Below are 23149 nucleotides of genomic sequence, written 5' to 3' on the forward strand. Positions count from 1 at the left end.
AAATTTAGACAATAATTTTCGGGGAAAAGAAAAAAGTAAGACATGAAAACTATACGGATAATTATCAAACGAGAGAGAGAGAGATAATTCCTACGTGTCTCAAATGATAATTATCACAAATATCTGTCAGAGATTTAAACCAACAAGAGAGTGGAATTTATCACGAGGAAAAATCATACCTCATACCATGCAATACGTAGAATGACGCACGAAGAAGAATGACCAATATTTTTCAGAATTTTTCTTTCCTCGAAACTTGGCGACGGAAAAAAAAAAAGAAAAAGAGATAAAAAGAAACACTGGCGAGAAATCGCAGTGACGGAGGGGGGGGGGGAAAGAAAAAAGAAGAGGAAGGGGAAAAACTCGGGCAACCCTTAAATGTGCGTTCCCGTGTGCTTGCTTTCTCCCCGCTTCTCGTCTGGTGCCATTCGTGCGCGAGTTGTGCTGCCGTTACGATCGTCTGCCATTCGCCGTGTGAGTGAAAAAGAGAAAAAAAAGAAAAGAAAGGTGTTTATATGTGGTGTGTTCATAAAAAATAAGGAGGAAAAAAAAATTATTTTTTTTTCTACGTTTTGTGAAAATATCGTCTGGCTAATTTTTATATTTTGAAAAATTGTGGAATTCCGTTGTTTTTTTTTGTAACAAAAAACATATATATTAAAAGTCGCCCATATTATCATTTCGTTCCCAAGGATTATAACGACCAGTTGAAAAGAAAAGAAAGCATCAACCACCACCGACCTTATACCAGAGAAGAGAGATTGACCCAGGATTTGCGCGCGAACCGGGGGAAAGGTACCAACCAACGATATATATATTTTTTTTACAACCTCCGTTGCCGAATTTTAGTTTGTGATTATTAGTTTAGTGAGAAGATGGGGAATTTCCAACGAATCGGACCTTTATTGGTGATCGTGTATTTAGGTGAGTGTTGAAAAAAAAATTATTACTGTCGATATAATATGTTATTATATATTGTGTTGTTTGAAAATATGAAAAAGGTTCTCGCAGGTGCATTAACGGCCGATCAACCTGTCTCCATCCCTCCCCTTCTTGTACATTGTTACAGGTTCTCCCTCTCAACCCCGAAAACCGGCTCTTTTTCTTTTGAAAAAAAAAAGGAAACCGTTGATAAGAGAGAGAGAGAGTTACGTACGAACCGAGCTTGTATTAGTTTGATGCATCTTTGAAGCATCATGCCTCCCCCCCCCCCGGAAAATGGGGTTGGAGGGGCGGGCTGGGAATGTAATGTTATTATTTTTTGTGTTGTAAAGATTTCAGTCTGGGGGCCCTGACTACTCCAGCCCAGGGTGATTTTCACTATATATATATATATATTTCTTTTCAGGGCACCATTTCACTACAGAGGTGAAGGATGATGACCCTCCCCCCCCCCCCTGAAAAACTTATTGTTAGGTAAAGAAAGTGTAAACTTTTGTGGGACCCCATCCCATTCGTCTCGGGGAACAAGGGCAGTACCAAAGCCTAGTTATGGCCTAAGTCATAGTCTCCCAAACTTTTTGTTCCATTGCCCCCTTCATCAGAAATTTTTTTCCTCTCATCGCCCCCCAACTCAAGTAAACCCATAGGATCCTATGTTAAGTCAGTAGGTTCTATCGCCCCCTTGGACCATTCCATCACCCACCAGGGGGCGATATTGCCCACTTTAGGAAACACTGGCCTAAGTGACCTCCACGCCCTAGGCTGGGATTTTTGGCGGCCCCTTGCACCATACTTTTTCCTAAACCCCGCTGTAGTGAATTTATAGCTTGAAAAATAAAAAATTATAATTGTCCCGGACCCTAGGTCTATAGCACTATCAGCCCCCGCCCATGTGGGGAGGCCATGCATGTCCTGTGCATCATTTTGAAAATTAAAATTACAGCTCAATGATTATGTGGTACAACATAGGTTTTGACCTCCTCCAGACCAACCATGGCCCCCTCTTATATGTTTTGGCCTGCTGGCTTCACTGAAATTTTCAATGTGCCCTGTCCCCTGCATTGTGTTGAAGATTTGAGAAGTCTGATGCAAAGGATACATTCACTCCTTTACTTTGACAGGTGTGAAGGGCCGTATAACAAGATACATGCTATACTATCATGGCCACTACAAGAGTAAGGCTGACAGGGCTTGACCCCTGGAGCCTGGGTTGATTGTTATAATTTTTGTTTTTTCACACCATCAATTCACTTTGGGGTTGCTCATCAAAGACCTCCATCCTAAGGTTCCTGCTGCAGGATGTGGGAGCCATGGCCTCTGTCTCATTTCAACTTCGACTGCTTGAATCACTATCAGTTATTAACTCAACATAGGCAGGGCCTTCTTAAACCCAGGGTTTTTGACTAGGAGTCACAGCTCCACTTTTAGGTTACTTGCTGCATTGATTCTGTATCTGGTAAATTTGTTGAGAATCACCTCTGTCAGCCAACCTGTATGTGCCTGGGATTTGTCCAGCCCTGTTCTAAACCATCCAAACTTACTTTCACAGGCATACCTACAGGCTATTACAGCTTAAAGCTTGAAATAGTGGTTCCCAAACTGTTCGCTTTGATGTACCGTGCTCAGCTATTGGGTGTGCCATAATGATATCCCACTAAGTGGATGTTCTAACTCAATTGTATGATCATGTATTTTATTTCCTACATTAAACACAAACTGTTTAGAATTAGATTTATGCAGTAACTCTCAGGTAAACCTATTAGTCAAAGGTGTTGCGAACAGAAAAAATTTGGGAACCACTGGTTTAGACAGTCCAGAAGAGCCTTGAATCGGCTATGATTCATTTGACCTCAAGAAGTTCATATATAGTGATGGTATATGCAGTATTGTATACACAATTTCTAACAGAAATCTCTGATTTCACTTTCTACCAGCAAATCCTAAATATTATGTGGTGGTTTTGTGTCTGGATTGTGATAACTGATTTTGTAAATGATGTAAATCTATCTCATGTATCTATTTTTTTGTATTGAAATGCATGCAAAAGAATTTTATAGAAAATATTTGCTTAGGCTGGGATTACACTGTAAAAGTTTGATAAAAGATCTTTTACAAAACTTTAAAAACAACCGATAAGCCTATTAGTTGCATTCATTCGTAACATATAACTAATACACTTATTGGTTGCATTTTTCAAGTTTTATAAAAGAACTTTTAAAAACTTTCATAGTGTAATCCCAGCCATGGACACATAGTTTACAGACAGATTATTTGAATACAGACATATGCTTTAGACATTTCTTTGAAAAGAAATGTGTGCTTTTCTTTTCTCATGGATCATTTATATTTCTCAAAGAATTGTATTGTAATTATGATCATGTTCTCTTCTTTTTAAAGTGAATTTTATTCTTGCTTAAAAAAAATTGTGTTTTTTTATGGTTGCAAAATTCAGTGGAATGAATTGAAGAAATTTGATCCCTAATTAAAACAGCAGTATAAATATTATCAGAAACATTATTTTGACCAGTTTTAATTCTCATGAAATTTGAGTTCGATCCTTACAAGTGTAACATATGTGTGGTTCCTGATAAAATTTCATGAGAATGATTTGCAGTTGACAGTAGGCCCTACTCTCATACAGTCTGTCATAAATTTTACAAGAAAAAAAGAATTTCTTCCTCTGACAATTTATTTTACTTTTGAAAACTTTGATGTAACATAGGAGAACTTATACTCATGAAATTGAAATCCATGGTTTTGTCACAAACATGATTTACAAGTTTTTAAATGAAAACAAAAAATATCATAGTATTCCGAGTAGGTTCATGAGAATCATAATAATTGTAATGCATGTATCTGTATGGGATATTAATGGCTCGGATAAAAATTTGGTATTACTGTACGTTTAATCTCTTCCACCATGGAAACATTCTGAAAGTAATTCTATTTTTCAAACTTCATAGAAATATGTGCTTTCAGAATCCAGTACCAATAAGTTTTATTAATGTTTTTAGTAAAACTAATAGCTAATGCTGCTTATGAATCATAAGTCTGTTATCAGCTTTACTTTTCCCAAATTAAAATACCTCAGATTCATTTAATTGAGATACACATAAAAAAATTCAGTTGTTTTTAAAAGTTGTTCTTTGTTTTCTTTTTTCTCTCTGTCTTGATTATTTGATTTCTCAGTAGGCTATACATCTTTCCCTTTTTTCACATCTTTCACATGAAAGAGAATTGAGCAAAATAATTCTATTTAAATCATGAGCCCTGCTGCTTATTTGAAACATTGTTTGGGAAGTAAAACCCACCATATGGCCTGGTTGCTTTTAAGATATAAATTGTTTTATTTGTCTATATATTTCCCACATTTAGAGATTCATTAGTGGTACATTTTTCTAATTGTATTTCACTTTTTTTGCGGTTTTTTATGTATTTTTTTATTTGTTGTTTTTGGCGTTTCTCCCCTTATAGAACGATGGATGTAGTGCCGTTTTCGTATTTTCGTGCGAATTAGTCATATAAACGGTTTTTTTTTCTCTTCGTTTGATTTGGATATCATTGTCAGACTCATGACTTCGCAGAAAACCGTGACGAAGTGCTTTATTCATAATGAATGTTGTGAGGGGTTAGGCTAAACCAATATAACGTATCTACCACTACACACTACAGATATTGACTGTCACAGCCTGTTGTCATCTTCATCTCTTTTGAAGTCTTTTTCTGGCCTGAGAATTTACCTCTGAAAATAAATTAGACGATACAGTACCACCACACCAATATATGCATTTTTATAATAACCCGCCCCATCTCCAAAGTTACAAACACCAAAGCCACGATAGGTTAATTGTCTAACAAAGGTGCTGAAAAAGAATGAAAAAAATGCCCGTTCTGAATATGATTTTCCCTCATATTATACAACAACTTCAAATTTGATGAAACTTAAAAACTTCAAGAAAATAAACACCTAGAATATGGTCGTCATCTATGAATAGATAAGCCTTTTGATTTTCCCCACAGTGAATATCAAAACACTGTGTGTGTGTGGATCGACAGTCTATTAATATATAGTTACTACATTAGGTCTGGACCAATGCCAAGTACCAGGTCGCCATGGCGACTAAAATATTGTTATTGGCGCCTAAAATTTTCTTTGTGTAGTTACTAAATCGCAGGCTGAGAGCAGCACTAAAGTTTGGAATTTATAGCAGCATATCTGTCAACATGAAAGCGGGTCACTATGCTTTTAAAAAAGTCACGAAGAGAGCATTATTTTGGACCTTTTTCTTCGGGTAAAAATTTTTTTGGTGCCTAAAAAATTAATCTTGCGCCTAGATCTTTTTTTGCGATTTTTGTCCAGCTCTGTACTAACACTCTTATCCTTCTATAACAATATATTCAGAGAGTCAAGCCTCTCTTCACAGCTGAAGTTCTACTAAAAAAATTCCCTTGTACAGTGGTTTATAATTTTTTTACAAGATCGTACCTTCAATGAACTGAATTTGTATTCTTGCACCCCTAATAGACTTCGATTTACACCTACTGTATATTATAATGATGCACTTATCACAGGGCCATAAGTATGGTTTTTGCCGCCCCGACAACTTTAAAATTCGATAATTTTATATTCCTTTGTTCCCACCTAAAATTTCCGCCCAGGGCAGTTGCCCCCCCCCCCCCAGTTACGATCTGCTTATTAACAACAAAAGTCATACTTTTTTCATCTCTTCATACTGTGATCAAATCGATTTCATTCCGTGTGTTTTGTTGACTGATGCATTTCTTGCGTTCCTCCTATCCCTGTCCAAAATTGTATTTATTATTTTAAATTTTACCCTCTGAATTAGTACGTAGCACCGAGTTCCTTCTCTTTCTTTCTCTCTGATATTTATCAGAGTTGGTGATGGAGTAAAAAGACAGTATGGAGTATGTAAAAGGTTTTGGTATTATTAATGGATTATTTTTATTACTATTACGTTTCATAAGAGATTAATTGTGAATGTATGTGGAACGTGAGATTATAATAAAAAATTATGAGCGAAGTTCTGTTGAATTAGGTTGTTGAATTTCGGATGATGGAGAAAAGAAAGATTTATAGTGGAATTCAGTTTCCAAGTTTTATAGCCCTGAAGAGAATGGGATCGTGATTGGTTCTTTCTACATGTTCACTGACCCGATGTTGTACCGCTCTGAAATTTACACTCCTAACGGTTTTCCCATAAATAAAAAGAAAACCAACTCGCGAAAATATCCAAGAAGTTCTATTCACGTTTAGAAATGTTTTAAAAGGAATTGTGTGTGGGCGAATTCTGGAGCCCTACCTTCGCTTTAGGTGCCTTTGTTATTATGCCTAGCATTGCACAGAATCCAGAAAAGTGAATATAACCCTCGCGTGGGGAAATCCCCTTTGTTGAGGAGGTTGAGGGTCCAAGATAACAGGTATACAGAAAAAAGAAAAGTGGGGGCCCGGAGTTTCAGAAAGAATGTGAAAGAAGGAATAGCCCGCTTTGAGGAATGGGAGGATCACAGATGTTCACATATATGTGCCGTCCGCTTTTGCCACAGAAAGCCCTTTGATAGCGCCAATAGATGCTGCTAGGAATGGATTCCTCTTCTATTTTTCTCTTTGTAGTAAAAATCTGTTCTCTTGAAACCTGCGAAGAGATAGACAAGAAAAGACTAAATTGTTAAAAGATATGTATATCTGGCAAACACAGGAGAATGAATAAATAGAGATATGTAGAAAACATGGGAGTATATGGGAAGAATTAGACTATCTTTTTTGGGGCATCGATTCTCTCAAGAGAAAAGAATTCCACCGAGAAATTCGTACTTGGAAAATGTCCAAAAATTTCTAACCCGAGTTCAATTTTTTTCCCCTCATTTAAGTCGGATTTGATGAGCTGTTAACGTGCAGTAGCGCTTGTCTGCATTCTATGTCCATAATTTTGCCTGTGTAATGCCAGTGTGCTAGTTGTCAAATGCTAACACGGGATATTTTATATAATTCCTGTCTCATTAACTGTTGAAGAATTATCGTAACAATTCCGAATCGTCGTTGTTCACTGTATCTTTGTGTTCTTGTCTCGAAAGCAAAGTGTGTAGTTTGGCTTAATTTGAATGAAAATGTTCTGCATGGGGCTTATTCATGGTTTGTTCTCCTGTGTGTCTAGCTCAAAACGTACGCTACTAATTATAATCTGCTTCAAAGTTTTACAAGAATCATACATAAGTGTAAAATTATTAAGAAAGAGGGCTTGAAAATATTTGGCGGAGTGGTGTCTCGGGACCCATCAGCTCATTATAAGTTTTCGCCTATGAAATCATGTATTTCTTGAAAGCTGCGATCTTTCTATGCTCAAAATCATCTCTTTCTCCCCTCCCCGTGAGAGTACAGAAAAGTCGAGTCAGTTCCAAAGAGAAGTTGAAATGTTACACAGAAAGACCCTGACTCGGGCTTTCATCAAGAGCCAGCAGCGGTTTTTCAACTTTTTTTCGAAAATCCCGGGTTACAGAACCAGTTTTCACATCCCTCTCCTACGACCTCTACAACGACTTCAACTTCGTCCACAGTCTTTTGAGTTTTGTGAGTGTTGCCAGCTGTCCGTAGTTCCCGTGAGTTGGCCCCTTACCTTTCCTTGCTTCCTCCTTCCCTCCTATAATATATCCTCTGTCGATGTCTGACGGTGAGAAGGGATATTCTCTCCTGTATACTGAAAAAAACTCGTTTTACCATTTTCTTTACCTGTCCTGTGTTTTTTGGTATTGTGTGTGGCACCTTGCTACATAACTTTTGCGGTCATCATGATGATGGCTCGTAATTACACATTCATCGTTCACGAATGCCTAACGATTTATCTGTTGTAAATATTGACGCCGCCTTTTGCTGTAACTTAACTAAGGCCGGGATTGCACTATAAAAGTTTGATAATAGTTCTTTTATAAAACTTAAAAAATCCAACCAATAAGCATATATTGTTTACATTCGAGCAAATGCAACCGATGATCTTATTGGTTGCATTTTTCAAGTTTTATAAAAGAACTATTATATCAAACTTTTATAGTGTAATGCCGGCCTAAGGATTGGAATGGATATCAGTGCTCAATTTCTTATTCTTTTTTGGGAGAGAATCGGTATCCAGGTTTATCTTTTTAAAATTCTTAGATAAATTCGGGAAAAAAAAAAGAAGTAAATCTCACTAGTAACCAATCCGAACATGGAAAATGATGCCGCATCGTATTATGTCTTCTTAAAACTGTCGAGTGAAGCGTTTTAGCCCGTTTTAATTTTTCGTATTTCAGATCTCCTTGAGATCAAAAACACGTGACATGATTTTGAGTTTCAAGTTGATTTGGGTTGTTTTTTAGTAAAACGAATTACTATTTCGAAAGCAATGAAAATTTCCTGGATTCGATTATCATTCTTCACACCCCAATCGCCTTGTTTTTGGAAGTGGGTCTGATTCTGTTACATGTCAAATCCTCTTCAGAAAAATTTATTCACTTTTATCTCAATAGATCCCTGCGTTCGGTTGTCTTTACACTTATTTTTTGTTTCATCTTTTCCCAAAGGAATGATGACGGGTTGCGTGGGGTTGTTGAATTGGATGCACAAATCGGCTGTAATTCCCCCCCCCCCCCCCAATTGCTTTTCATTCACCAATCGATGGTTTGAATCCAACGAGGGTAAATGCCCCCTTGCAACCTTCCCCCCACTCCACCTTAAGCCCTATTTGAAATCGGTAAGACACCCCAAATTCTCCCCCCCCCCCTCCACTTGTCTCCGCGAATCCCCTCCTCCATTTCAAAATGTGCACCTAAGTTTAGATCTAGATCAGTGATTCCCAACGTGGGCGGTGGAATATTCCAGGGGGGGGCGATAGAAGCTACGGATATAACATAGGATCCTACGGGTTGGATTGCGATGGGAGAAAAAAAGGTGGGGGAAACTATGATCTAGATTTATACAAGCGCCTTCCAGTTACATAGTTTCAGCCACAGTAAGAGAAGGCATTTGTTGCAACCGTAGGGAAGAGGAGTAAATAAGGGGTGCATTCGATTCGCCCACCTTCCTTTCCAAGTTTTGTTGATGGAGGTTTTTAAAAACCCCTTCAATTTTGTGAACCGTCACATACAGGGTGTCTACAAATTCTCTGGGCGATTTCGTGATTGTTTAGTGCATAGTTTCCCAACCTTTTTTGTCCCATCGCCCCCAACGCAATTTAACTCGTATGATCTTATGTTATACCCGTAGCATCTACTGCCCTCCTAGAACTTTCGCTCCCAAGGGGGCGTGAACGCCCATGTTGGGAATCACTGGTTTAGTGGGAGCACGTATGAAAACTGTTTTGTTCACAAAAAATTTTTACCTTTTTTTTTGGTGGGGGGGGGGGGAGGCTCGTACGCAAATATATATATGTAGCAAACAGGGGGGTATGACATTTCACTGGCGAACAGTTTATCCTAGGGGTATACTTCCAATTAGAAAAAGTTTCAAATATAACGTGTAGTATTCAGATGAGTCATTCATGTTGCAAGGGGTGGTTTTATAGTTATTAAAATTAAAAAAAAATTAACTGTTTATAGAGTCCTCGTGTGCCCCAAACCCCGATTAGAAAATTGTTGTCCTCGTCTCTGCCAAGTGAAGATTTCGAATTCGAAAAACAGGAAATTTGGGAAAAATCAAATGGGTAAAACGGTGTTTCCCGAATTTAGAGTGTTCTTCCTCAACTTCCATCCGTTTTCCGAACTCGAATATCTCAGTGAATATTGCACCTAGAAACATGTTTTTTTTTTGCATTAGAAGGACAACTTTCTAATTGGATTTCGTAGCACACGAGGACTGCATAAGAAGTTAATTGTTTTTATTTTAATAACTATACAAAACCTTGAAAACATGAATTACATATCTGAGTACTACACGTTATTTTCTGATTAGAAGTATACCTCTAGGATCAACGGTTCGCCAGTGAAATACCTTACCCCCTTGCGTGTATATGTGTGTGCGCGCGTACCCTGTTTATATATACATATATATCTTGGCGCACGGAGTTATTCAAACACCGAACATGGCCCCCGCTCTGTCCCTTGTGGGATGTAAGCAGGCTACCTTGCTGCTGGGCCATGCTGGAAAGGGCTTGAGTTATGAAGAGTGACTTCATTTTTTGAAGATGTTTACATTGGAAGAACGTAGGTGTCGGGGGATATGATCGAAGTGTTCAAAATTTTCAACGGGATTGATTGATTAATTATAAATAAGCCGTCAATCGACTGCTTCGACAAGGGGACACCGGTGTTGATTTGTAAGGGTCAAATCTAGGTTGTGGTGTCGCTGGGAATTTTTCTCTAATAGGTTGTGTTAATAAATGTAATAGCTCATACCCCCCACGGAAGTAGTAAATTCCAACACAATTGACACGTTCAAAAAGAAATACTATAAACATGTTGAGGTAAATCGAGAGAAGAGCTATCTATACATAGAATAAGACAACGATAAATATTTTTTATGTGTGTATGGGCATTATATTATATTTTATCATGTAATTATAATCTTTAGTTTTTATGATTGCATTTTCAATTGGGTTGCTGTATTTTAGAAATATATGACATCCATATTTGTTATGAACACCTTTTTCTCTTTCTCAGCCACCTCTTTGGGCATATTTTGCCTATTGTGGCCTTGTATGTGTAGGTGTGTGTGTCAAAGGATGAGGTGTTCAGTTTATTATATATTGCATTTTTATCATTATCCTTACCAATGGAATATTAATGTTCATTTCATGCATTTAAATAAAAAACAACGCGCGCATAAGTGATAACGAACAAATTACAGATTGATGTACTTGGATGTCCATAGCCTTAAGTGTCACGTCATTCATCACTGAGTCACAGGGTGAGGATTCATCTTCCTCTAAGCTTCCTGGTGTAAATTTGTAACATGGGAAATCTGGTTTCAAAATGAGTGGGCCCCTCTTTCTTGAAAAGAAGTTCAATTTTCAAGTTGTATGGTTGAATATCTCTGCACCTTGATGTCGCCTCCTTCTATCTTCAGTTCTCCTCCTCCATAGAAAGAATTCGATGTGTTTGGGGAAAAAGTGACCTGACCCTCAACCAGACAATACTAGTTTTCACGTGATACCATTTTTTTCCTTGTGATGTACGTTTGGGAAAAAAAAATCCATTTGAGTTGCGTATTAAAAAATTGCTCATGTGTCGTCGTGTTCCGTGCGTTTATTGGAACACAAAGGATTCCAACGTCGAAGGGTGAGTTATTACTCGTTGTCTCGAAAGAAAATCTTGAGGAAAGAATTGAATGGGTGTTTAACATATTTTTCTTCTTATCTGACGTAATGGTATTTCTATGATCCCCACACTTTGGTATTGGTGTGAGTTGGTAGATCTACATTCTAGGAGTGTTGTCCATTCAAATGGATGATCATGTTTTCAACCTTATCATTCCTCTTGGTAGTAACTAAAACGAGGTTAATCTTGTTTGGCTCGTCTAAAAAAATGGTGCCTAGTCTAATTAGAATTTGTAGGAGTTTCCCTTAAATAAATGCTCCAGCGTAGTTACGAACGAGAAAGAAAATTAGTGGTGACCGAAGTGCTTAACCACTTTGTTTCTGAGAACCAGTTAGATGAATATTATATGTGCCATCCATTAAACCAGGGAACGATCACGGGTGGTGGTGGGGGAGAGCATTTCTTACTCTTACCATTTCTTTCATGGCAAAAAAACTCTTTTCTAAAATTTCAGTGAATTTTTTCATTTCAATGAAGTTTGTTTCAGGAGCAGTGATGCGCTATAGTGTGACGATTCGTGGAATTTCTAAAAAGAACGCGTAAAAAACCCCGACTTTAATCATGGTGTCCATGAACCCCACGGTATACTTTTACTAGATAAAGCCCCGTATTGAACAATTTTCGTCCTCAGTGAGCAACTAACTAACATGTGGAATCGCATGCCTTTTTTTTAATCAATTACGATTCTTGGTACACTTTTAACTTTGACATTCGAATGAATTTTCTTTCCTTTTTACTTCAATCTTACGGATGATGCAAGATTAATTACTCAAATTTAATTGACATGAGCGTATATGCGTCAGGGATAAGACCGCTTTTTATGGTCAGTGAGCTTCAGTGACGCTGATTAAATTTTTACTCGTATTTATAGTTTCCACTGTGAGTGGAATTTCCTTATTCAGTGACGGGAGTCTTACGTATGCCAACGCTTTTAAGCGTTGTTGCATAAAGCTAACGGCGCGAAAAGAATTGTGTGAATAACAATAGCTTGTTTTTGCTATATTTTGGTCTCGCTTATATTTTTGTATATGTTATTATACCAATGTTTCTCCTTGAATATTTGCTGTACAAAAGATTTCCGACTTTTGTGCTATTGAGAATGGCGTAGCGAGAAATCGAGAGACCGTAACCATTTCATTCTTTTTTTACACACGGATGCCTATATATCTGCTATCATTGTATTTTACTGTCAAAATATTATAGCTAGCATACGCGTTTCTGCGAATGAAAGCAATCAAAAACACGTGTTTACATTGAATTTACATGTTTCCCTCGAATACGCCACAGTAATGTGCTATTTAATATCTTCTGACAAACAGGTGATTCTATGAGGACTAGAAAAGTTAATTCACGCGCAGAAAAAATAAAAGATGATGCTCATAACATCATTGGTTCTCAGTGCGAGTTTCTAAATTGCTTTTAATTCATCTTATGTGGATTAAACGTATTTGGAAAATGGGGGTTTCCGTTTTATTTCTAGTTTTGAAAAACTTGAAGTATTTTTCATTTGTGTCTATTCAGGTTGGGTTTTTGATGTCAAAAACTAGTTCAAACCATCAAAAACTGTCGAAAACCGTCAAAAACCTAAAGGAATGCCTTTTCATAATGTTTTGAACGCAGTAGGTATACATGATGAAAAACTTATTATTATTATTATTTTTTTTTTTTGCATATTACAATGTTTTATTTTTAAACATTAATTTATTACAATAATTAAAACAATATTGATTATAATTTGCAATTTTGAATTTTTCAACATAAGAGTCTCAACATTGTTTCCTAACCTTTTTTGTCCCATTGCCACCCTTCTTCAGAATTTTTTTTCTCCCATTGCCCCCCCCCCCCCCACGCAATCTAACCCATATAGGATCCTATGTTATACCAGTAGTTTCTACCGCCCCCTGGCACATTCCACCGCCCCCAAGGAGGCGTTAACGCCCACGTTGGGAATCAGGTCTAGAAGATATATATTTTTATGGTTTATTTATCTAAGCTACTGTATTCATTATATGTGTTCAATTTGCTAAGCGGAATAGAGCGGTTTATTCAAAGTATGTACACATGATAGGGCATCAGGGTTAAGTTTTTGACCCCAGAAACTCAATCGGTATTAAAACTATCAAAAACTTACTGTCAATGATGTCAAATAATTTTTGTTAACTTGATAGATATGTTAAATAACAAAACACTTACTTTTATGTAGATTAAAGGGCTTTATATTCAGAATTATAATTACTGAGGAAAAATATCTATTTTGATATTTTAAATTTTCTGATCAGTCCAAAATTTAATTCCATATAAAAATTCTCACGCAGCATCTGTTAATGCACTAATTAAACTCATTTATTTTCACCTAAAAATTTCTTAGATCAGGGTGTATATACAAGTCATTCCCAGAAAAAGTGTACAAACTGCTTCCGAGACTCCGTAATTTTTTTTTACAAAATTTCAGAGCACTCTGGGGGTAATTTTAATTTTTTTCTAGTTCTTCATTTAATTCTCTGTCATGCAGTGTTTCTTAATTTATTTTTCAGATGGTATCTAATTCTTTTAAAAATCATTGTTTGTAGCAAAACGTCAAAATCTGGCTGTCCCAGCTTCAAAGAACTGTTAAACAAAGAGACTTGGTATAAACTTGGAATTTTTTTCAGAAAACTTGGAATCACATTTGATATATGTGCCATAGATGAATAAAACTGACAATAAAATTTTGAGATAATTTTTTTTTCTTATTAAAAACTATTTTTTTATTCGTGTCCCGAAATTTTTCCCATTTTAAAATGTCCACTCTGTTACGGTCATTTGGGAAATATATTTTTATACCAGATTAAATCTGATAACACTTTTGAGCCCATTGAAAGGTTTACTTTTAATGCTTGATCAACAATTTTGGTTTTGACTTTTGGCCATTTCCATGCGTGACTCACACTACATTTGAAATTTCTGTCTAATAAACAATCTCAATAAAAAATAAGTTTTTGTATTTAAAATAATTTTTGAAATTAGATGATATTTTCCAGGTTTAGATTTACTAAATAAAACAAACTTCCTATATTTTTCTTGTTTTTTAACCTCTATAGAAATTATTTAATCACACTGTGACTCACACTACACAAAAGGAAGTCATATTTTTTATTCATAGTGATGGTAAAATATCTTCCTCTTATGAGCATGGGAAAAAAATCTTTTGACATAGTTTTTATCTTTAATAGGCCTAGTCATGCTTTCTTCATGCTTCAAATTAGCTGAAAAATAATTTCAGCTAATTTGTCCACTCTGTTACGTCTTCCAAAAACTCAACCAACGCCACAGAATAGAAACTATGATTTAATGTAAATTTTTCTTAATTAAGAGTTTTTGAAGTTCTAAGTTAATTTAATAAGTTATGTCTATTCAATTTAAAACCTTTACTACATTCTCCCCATCGTGTTAATTTTTCAGTTACATACGAAAGTTAAATAGTACAGATCGTCAAAATCACTGCCAGGCACAGATCCAGGGATATGTGGCACAAGAGGCATTTTAGTATGAATAAAGGGCGTTATATGACAATACATTCTGTATTTTATGGGACTGAACAATTATTTCCCTATATTATTTTTGCGTGTGGAAATGACAGATGCCACTCAGTTTTTCACAATTCTCAAAGATGCCACCATTGTAAAATTGTACGAAATCAAAAATGAAGAAATAAAAAGTATAAAAAAAATTATCCCGAATGATATAACTGTGCGAAAAGGCACTATGGCAGTCCACCAAATAGTAGCAACTTGCAATACAGAGATGTCTCTTGCTTTTGTGAAAGAAATGCTAATCTCTGTGAACGCTACGAAAAGAAAACTTACTCGTGCCAAAGTATAAAACTGGAAGTTCCACAACCGATTTCAGAGTTTGAATCTCTGGAAAATGACATTCAAGAAAAAATAGTGAAACTATGCTATCGACTCCAATAGAAACAGCAACGAAGAAATGTCAAAAAAAATTTAATATATTATATATTTTTCATAAGAATCGTACATAATTACAAATATCTAGAAAATTTAACTCATTGATTTCTCGAAAATCGTACATCAGTCTAGGGGCCGTTCAAGTATTACGTAAGCAAATTTTTTAGCCATTTTTGACTCCCCCAACCGTGTCAGCAAAACTCTGACTGCCCCCCCCCCTCCATCAGCAAAATTTCGTCAACAGCTCTGCCCCTCTGAATCCTAACGCATATTGGCGGGATCAGAGACGTACAGTGCTCCCCCCCCCCCCCCCCCCGACGGTCAAAAATTTATTTTTTTAATGCAAAAAAAAAAATTTTTTTTTAATTGAAATTTCCTAAGAAAACACCTTTATATGCTATTATGATCAATTTCTGTAAATTTCATTGTTATTTGAAGGATATGAACTCAAAATTTATCTTTAATAAATTCATAGCGACCCACCCTCTAAGCCATAGTTTCCCAACCTTTTTTGTCCCATCGCCCCCTTCTTCAAAATTTTTTTTCTCCCATCGCCCCCCAACGCAATCTCACCCATAGGATCCTATGTTATATCCGTAGCTTCTACCGCCCCCCCCCAGGGGGCGTTAGCGCCCACGTTGGGAATCACTGCTCTGAGCCATATAATGATAAATCGCATAAAGGTCCTTGGTCCGCTGACCAAATATGGCCCTGGGGGTTATCTGATGCGGCCTGCCCACCTCAAACCTAATTTTGAAAAAATGAACTAAGCGGCACATTTTTACAGATCGCTTAAGTGTCCCGTGGTACAATTCCAGAACACTTAAGCGATCAGTGACACATTTAGAGATCCCTTGAGTGACATGTGACGTAGTTTTAGAGCACTTAAGTTACTCCAGTGTGGTTCTACATCACTCAAGTTACCCGCGGCACATTCTCAGATTATTTAAGTGATCCGCGGCATATAATTACGGAGCACTTGAGGGATGCGTGGCACAGTTTCAGAGCACTTAAGCGGCCCGGACACATTTCCTGATCACTCGGATCCGCGAAAAATTTAGAGATCAGTAAAGAGTGGTTCTGTAGGGCACTCATCAATAGGGGGGGGGGATGTTACTTCATGTGCCCACAAACTATCGAAAGGTTTTTCTAGTTTTCGGCGCGCCGAGTAAGATGTCATTAAAAATATTTCATATTTTCATAAAGGCTGGTTGATGCCCCTCCCCCCCCCCCTTGTCATCAAAAATCAGCAAATCGGAACCCCCCTATCGATGCTGACGTAATACGTGAATGGCCCCTTAGATCAGTGATTCCCAACGAGGGTGAACGCCCCCGGGGGTCAAAAACCTAAAGGAATGCCTTTTGATAATGTTTTGAACACAATAGTTATACAACATGATAAAAAACTTACTTTGCATATATTACAATGTTTTATCTTTAAACATTAATTTATTACTATAATTAAAACAAAATATTAATTATAATTTACGGTTTTGAATTTTTCAACATAAGTCTAGAACAGTTTCCCAACCTTTTTTGTCCCATCGCCCCCCCCCCCAATGCCCATAGGATCCTATGTTACACCCGTAGCTTCTACTGCACCCTGGAACATTCTATCGCCCCCCCCCCCCAAAAGGTGTTAACGCCCACGTTGGGAACCACTGGTCTAGATTTTGCTGACTCTTCTGACCCACCCTTAACGACTCGTTATAAAATGAACGAATGAAGACGCCATGGTGAGGCATCGATTCGAGCAAAGTATGGAGAGGAAACATTTCTATTTTAATGCAAATCAGATTGCTCGTCTTGTCCGATTCAAGTTTAACCGTTTTCATGATTATAGCTTTTATAGTAAGCTTATTTGTTTAAATGAAGCCCAAGTGTAGAAAATATTTTTGTGTGTGGTGATGAAATTAGCTGAATAAAAATCGTAGTTTTTGAAGGTCTTTTATTTTCTCTCGAGATAGAGTGAGTAGCATGAGTTTGATGCTTTACTCATTGTTATTTGAAAAGAGAATTTCCGTCTTCCTATTCGTCTGCATGTATTCGGGTCATGGATTCCAAGGTGACACATAGAATACGAATAAATCTCCAGGCGTCACACCGAATGTTACAACCCTGCCCTTTTTGAACCTTCGGAGTTTGAGGAAGAGAGAGCCAAACTTCTGATTAACCTGTCGTCCTTCTTCGGCCCTGCAATGAATGCAAGTTTCCTGAGGTTAGTTTATTTTCTTTGCGTGCCTTTGTGTTCGCATTATAATCAGATATACCATTCTTTCACTGATAAAATTAAGGTTATGAATGATTTGTACAGTGATTTCCGTTTTTAAAATAATATCGTTTAGACCGCAATGGTGAGTAATCCAAGCTGTTGGAAATGGTCCATTCAGTGTTTGTAACTTTATATTCAATCTATTACTTTGCACATGTATATGTATGTGTTTGATTGAGAAATAGCATTTGCGGTAGTTTCGGATTGTTTTTGACGTATTTCAATCGGAATGCGGATGTTTCAGAAGCCTTTTTTTTTTTTTGAAGGTCAGTTCTTTCAATGCTTTTTCTGACACATATAGTGATAATCTTTCTCTGATTTATGTTATTAGTACATGAAGTCTTTCATGATTATTATCAGCTGTCATCGAGTGTTTGATATGACTTTTATTATTTTCATATCTATATGCTTGGCCAAAAACTTTTACTGTGAACCTCACAAGTTAAAATAGTTGAAACTTTATTTTTATTACTTGATGAGCTGTAGAGTTCTTGCAAGGCTCTTACTCCACGTATTATATATATATATATATATATTGAACTACCATAATATACAACTGTGTTTTATTTGCGGATTTCTTTTCTGAGATGCTGGAGTAGAAATAAATATTTTCAAAATTAATTTGTAATAAATAATTTTTCAAAGATGTATGGATAACTTACTGTCGAACCCCGTTATAGCGCCTCCGTTACAGTTCCACAAAATTTTAGTGAACAAATCTTCCGTGTAGGGATGTTAATGAAAAAAACTGTTTTCGCGCCAACTCATAATACTAGCTATTGTTTGGATATATACAACGTCTTGCGTCCATTTTCCCAGAATTTCCACATTTCTTCTCCCAACAGAACAACAGTTTAGAACAAAAGACATCAAAAATAAAAAAATGGTGTGGTCGGGGTGGGTTGTCTAGAAAGGGCAATTCTCATGAAATAGCTTAACGTGCATAGGGACCAACCTTTTCAAAGAAACGAATATTTTAATAAGGGAAAGCGTACTGCACCAGTTTTCAACATTGCCAAGATTAGTTTTTCAACAAGTGCATGTTTTGTACTCGAGTGGTACGAATAGTCATTAGCAGGGTCTCGACTACATTCTTGGTCAGCCTGGGCAAACAAGCATCTTAACGCGCTCTTATAATCTCCCTCGATTTGCTCCATTCAATCACGTTAGAGAGAATGAGTTATTTTTTCAATATCTATGAAACAGGAAATTTTTTTATTATAAAACCGGTATAGACTAAAAGCAATTCCGCCATTATTTCCCCTTGTTTATTTTGTTTTTGCACTTATAAAATGTGTCGCTAAATTTATGAAGAATTAAAGTAATTTAAGTTGTAATGCGTCAGTGGTATGTTTCTGTCAAGTTTTTTATATGCAGAAACGTTTACATTTTATATGCTGTATTTACAGTTATATCAATTTTCTTAACTTTAAATTGAATGCGTATAAAATAGGTTATTTTATTTATGAAGTAACACTAGTAAGACATTGAGGTACAGCAGTTCGTAATAGACGTGAATTTATGTAATGGTGCTTCTCCGAAACACTTCCGACCATGATCCGATATAACGCCAAACTCGTTATAGCGCCAAAATTCTTTGGTACTGATGGAGGCATTGAATCGAGGCTCGACTGTATATACGTATGAGGTGAGAAAAATCGATATTTTTTCCCCACAAAAACGTGGCAAACAACTTTTTACATTTCTTGAGATTTCATTATCGATAAATGAAATTTTCACATGCTGATTATACGCCGCTATACATACTTTTTCCTCAAAATTGCGAAATTCGCGTTTGTGGATTATAGACAGAAAAAACGGAAAACCCATTTTCAGCAAATATTTTCCCATTCCTCTGTGTCAGGCATCTTCACCCCGTTTCACGCGAGCACCGCTGTGATCACCGAAGCACCCAAGAGTGTTGGATGCTTGTGCTTGATTTCGTGCTCTCGCCAGTTCTTGATAGAATATCTAATTGAGTCTCTCCTCCCTATTCAAAAACTCACATTATAATGGCTGTAATTCAAGCGTCAAAATTTAAATATGAATGCCATAGCTGCCAAGTCTCCCGAATTTTTCGGGAATCTCCCGAATTTTAGCTTCATTGCTCGACCTCCCGAAAAGTTCTTAAATCTCCCGAATTTTTACGAAAATCACAAAAATCCCTAATTGTCCCTACACATTCCCTACTTCATTAAAAAAAAATCCCCGCTTATGAAAACAATCCCTAAGAAATTTCTTGTGGGGCATGAAGCCCTTTTTTTTTTCGAAATGATGTCACACGTCGTAAATGGGGAAATTCCCTTTTTAATGAAGTTTTACAAACCCTCTGATGGTAACAAGAAAGTTGTTTGTCATCCTGCAGGGAAATTTCTTAGCAGCTAATAGTCCTGGATAATAATTGAAGATTCTAGTGACGCGTATATGGTCAAAATTTCTTTTGTTGAAGTTACGTACGTGCAATATAACAAAGCATGAATACTGATAAGCAAAAACATATTTAATCAATTTTAAAGATACTTCCAGAAGAGGGCGACTTTTCCTTTTTGTACAAGTTGTGTTACGGACATAAACATCGGTCATGGGAAGACTGACATAATCACTCATGTGAAATGAAAAAAAAAACCATCAAGCAAGTGTCACAAAAAGTCAGTGTTCTTCAAAAATTGACGGTGTTTTCCTTCATCTTCCGATGATTTTGGGGTCATTCGCGCAGAATGTTTGTTCACAGCGTTTCTGATTGAACACAATATTTATTTTTACATCACTGAAGTTTTGGCCTCCAATTTCACTTGTTTTTTGAGTAGGAATTTTATTTCCAAGGGTTTAACTTCCATGTGAGTAAAATCCCTATTTTAATTTGACTAGTTTTTAAGTAGGGATTTTATTCCCTACGCTTTAACTTTTATGCTTGGAAAATCCCTATTTTATTTGGAAAAATCCCTATTGTATTTATTAGGGAGTGGTTTTAGCATAAAATACGGGTTCGCGCGAAAATCTCCCGAATTTTCATTTTCAAAAGTTGGCAGCTATGGAATGCTCTTTTGCTGATAATGGGGCGTAAACAGTGCTCGAGATTTTAAAAAAGTTAAAGGTCTAGATCATAGTTTTCCAAAATTTTTGTTTTATCATTCCCTTCAAAAATTTTTTGTTCTCATCGCTCCCCTACTAAAATCTTTCCACATAGGATCGTATATTAAAACCACAGCATCGACCGCCCCCTGTAAAATTTCATCGCCTCCCGGGGGCGATATTGCCTTTTTTGGGAAACACTTGTTTAGGTGAACATGAAATTTGGGTCGTATCAACTATACTGTGGTAAAACGGAAATATATTTTCATAAGAATGACAAATTTTTCAAGTAGGCAAAATCAAATGCTCTAAGCGCCGAAAATTAGAAACGTTTTTCTTGGAAGCTCAAAATTCGCTTGTGCTTCATCATTCTGTATGAGCTTCTTTAATCTTCCCCATATGTGCAAGATCTACTTCCTGCTCACCAATTTGCTTTTCTCGTAACTCGAGCTCATAACGTTTCTAGTAATTTAATGAGAAGAAACCGATGCAATCAGACTAATCTACGTAATTATTAGAGGGTGTTTATTATCTCTCTCAGTTCCTTATCATGTTTCATCTCTTGGAAGATAAATCATTTGTATTGTTTCCTCCCTTTGCCCTCGGTTATTTTGTCATGTAATAAGCGCGTTTGTTTTCTCTCGATATTGTGCTTGAATTCTATACATATTGCGCGTATTCTATTTTTTGAATTTCTTGTAATGGTCAATAATCGCGTTTGTTGATGTTACTATTGTTCTTGGAAAAGGGTGGCAAGCAATGATCGAAAATTGTACGTTGAGCGTTGATATTGCCGGATAAAGATCGGACGTTATATCTCAGAAGGTCATGGAGGAAGGCTCTGCCTTCTTTTGCCAATTATCATTCGTACTCTTTTATCCATCTCCAGTTCAGACACCGAATAGAAGAATGACCCTTCTTTTTTCTAAGCTGTGACTATTCTTTAAAAAATGGGCCATCATTAGATTTTTATGGTCACGTTTCTTCTATTTCTCGTGCAGGTGAAGGACTTGGAATAGAAAGAGAAGAAAAAAAAGCCTTCATGTTTGAAATCTTGATGCTTTGTGTACTTGTGCTAGTCATTTGTCGTGTGTACTTTTTAATGAGATTCCAGTCGCGTATCGATGTTTTGAGTTTTTTTTTCGTTCCTCTTTTCAGTTACCTTCACCAGATTTCACCATGGTTTTGTTTTATTTTTCTTACAAAATAAATTGAAGATGAACGTCTGTCCATTACTTGGTTGTAAGCATTCAAAACGATGACCTCTTTACTCATGTTTTTAAAGTAGGCCTAAATGTTTTAAAAATGACACCCCTTTCGCAAATTGTTTTTTAGTAGTGACTTGTATGTTAATTTTCATTCTATTGCATCAAAATGAATGACTAGGGACAGTGTTGAATTAATGTCTGTCGAGGCCCCGGGTGCAAGAGAAAATATTGGACCCCTTAAATGAGAAAAATGTGTAAAGTTTGGGTTTTTCGGGGGCCCCAGGCGCGCACCCGGTGCGCTCGCCATTAAATCCGCCTCTGACTAGGGAAAGAAATCACCTCAACTGTCAAAAATCTATCTAAAATGATCCAAATATGGTATCCATGTTTTGTACGTACGTTTTGGGGAAAATAATGTTGGTACTGTATTTTTCATAACGTTATAAGGACTAGGTTTCAAGTTAGAGTCTATGCAACAGATATCTTCTAATAACCTTCATACAAGATTGAAGTTTTACTTTTAATTCATTTCCGATCAATAATAATCAATCAGTTCCGATCCAAGATCATTTCAGCTAACTAAAAATTGTTTCAAGTGTAATAAGTATAGATTAATTGATTACAGAAATAAATGTGATTACATTTGAACCCTGGTATAGAGCGAACCCAGTTTATAACAAACATCTGTGTATAAAAAAACGAAATTATTTTGTTTATGTTGTCAGTTAGCCTACCGTAGTCACATTACACCTGGACAACTCAAATGTTTCAAGATACTTCTGTCTCCATTTCGTGTGTTTCTATGATTTAAGGTCCCCCCCCCCCATTTAAAATTCCTACTGCTTTATTCAAAAAAATAAATTAATTAATTTAGGTGATAAAAGAAATATATTTGTTATGAAAAAAAATCGTAATTATTTATGATAATGGCGTAACACAGAGTGGACATTCGACAAAAAAAAATCTGGTACTGAAGACATAACATGAATCTTAAGTCGTTTTTCAAAAGTCTAATCCAAAAAAGTTGATCAAGTATTAAAAGTGAGCCTTTCAATGAGCTCAAAAGTATTATCAGATTTAATCTGGTAGAAAAATATATTTCCCAAATAACGTGAAGAAGTGGACATTTTAGGGCGCGGTAGCCCAGGTCGATAAAATACTCGCCTGAAGTACCAAAGGATGTTTAGATGTGTCGCGAGTTCGATACCCGGTTCATCCTTGTCAGAAAACTTTCCTGACACGGGGTACAACAGAAACGGCGACATGACCGCAGAAAAAATTGCTACCGCAGGTAGTCCCCCATCGAGGGGTTAGCGCACTAACCTCTCGATGAGTATAAAAACAAGCCTGCCGTTCGGAATCGGCAATAAATTGTAGGTCCCGGTCTAATTAGCCCTCGTGTGCAG

At 36.6% G+C, this 23149-nt stretch overlaps 1 protein-coding gene across 4 annotated transcripts in view; it reads left to right on the forward strand.

Annotated features, from left to right (window-relative positions):
- Positions 1-399: 399 nt before the first annotated feature.
- The window catches only part of LOC149075687 (fasciclin-2-like), a 122578-nt gene continuing 99828 nt past the window's right edge, over positions 400-23149 (forward strand). For 2 of the 4 annotated variants that reach the window (XM_089243173.1, XM_089243175.1), the window contains exon 1: positions 734-924. In XM_089243173.1, the coding sequence (XP_089099299.1) occupies positions 876-924 (49 nt within the window). In that variant the 5' untranslated portion in view covers positions 734-875. Of the gene's footprint in view, positions 925-23149 lie in introns of all 4 variants that reach the window. The other 2 variants (XM_089243176.1, XM_089243174.1) reach the window with 2 other exon arrangements.

This window comes from Pholcus phalangioides, unplaced genomic scaffold (genome assembly GCF_987345545.1).
Source record: "Pholcus phalangioides strain wild (caught in Gottingen) unplaced genomic scaffold, Ppha-v1.0 ptg000015l_1, whole genome shotgun sequence".
Lineage (NCBI taxonomy): Eukaryota > Metazoa > Arthropoda > Arachnida > Araneae > Pholcidae > Pholcus > Pholcus phalangioides.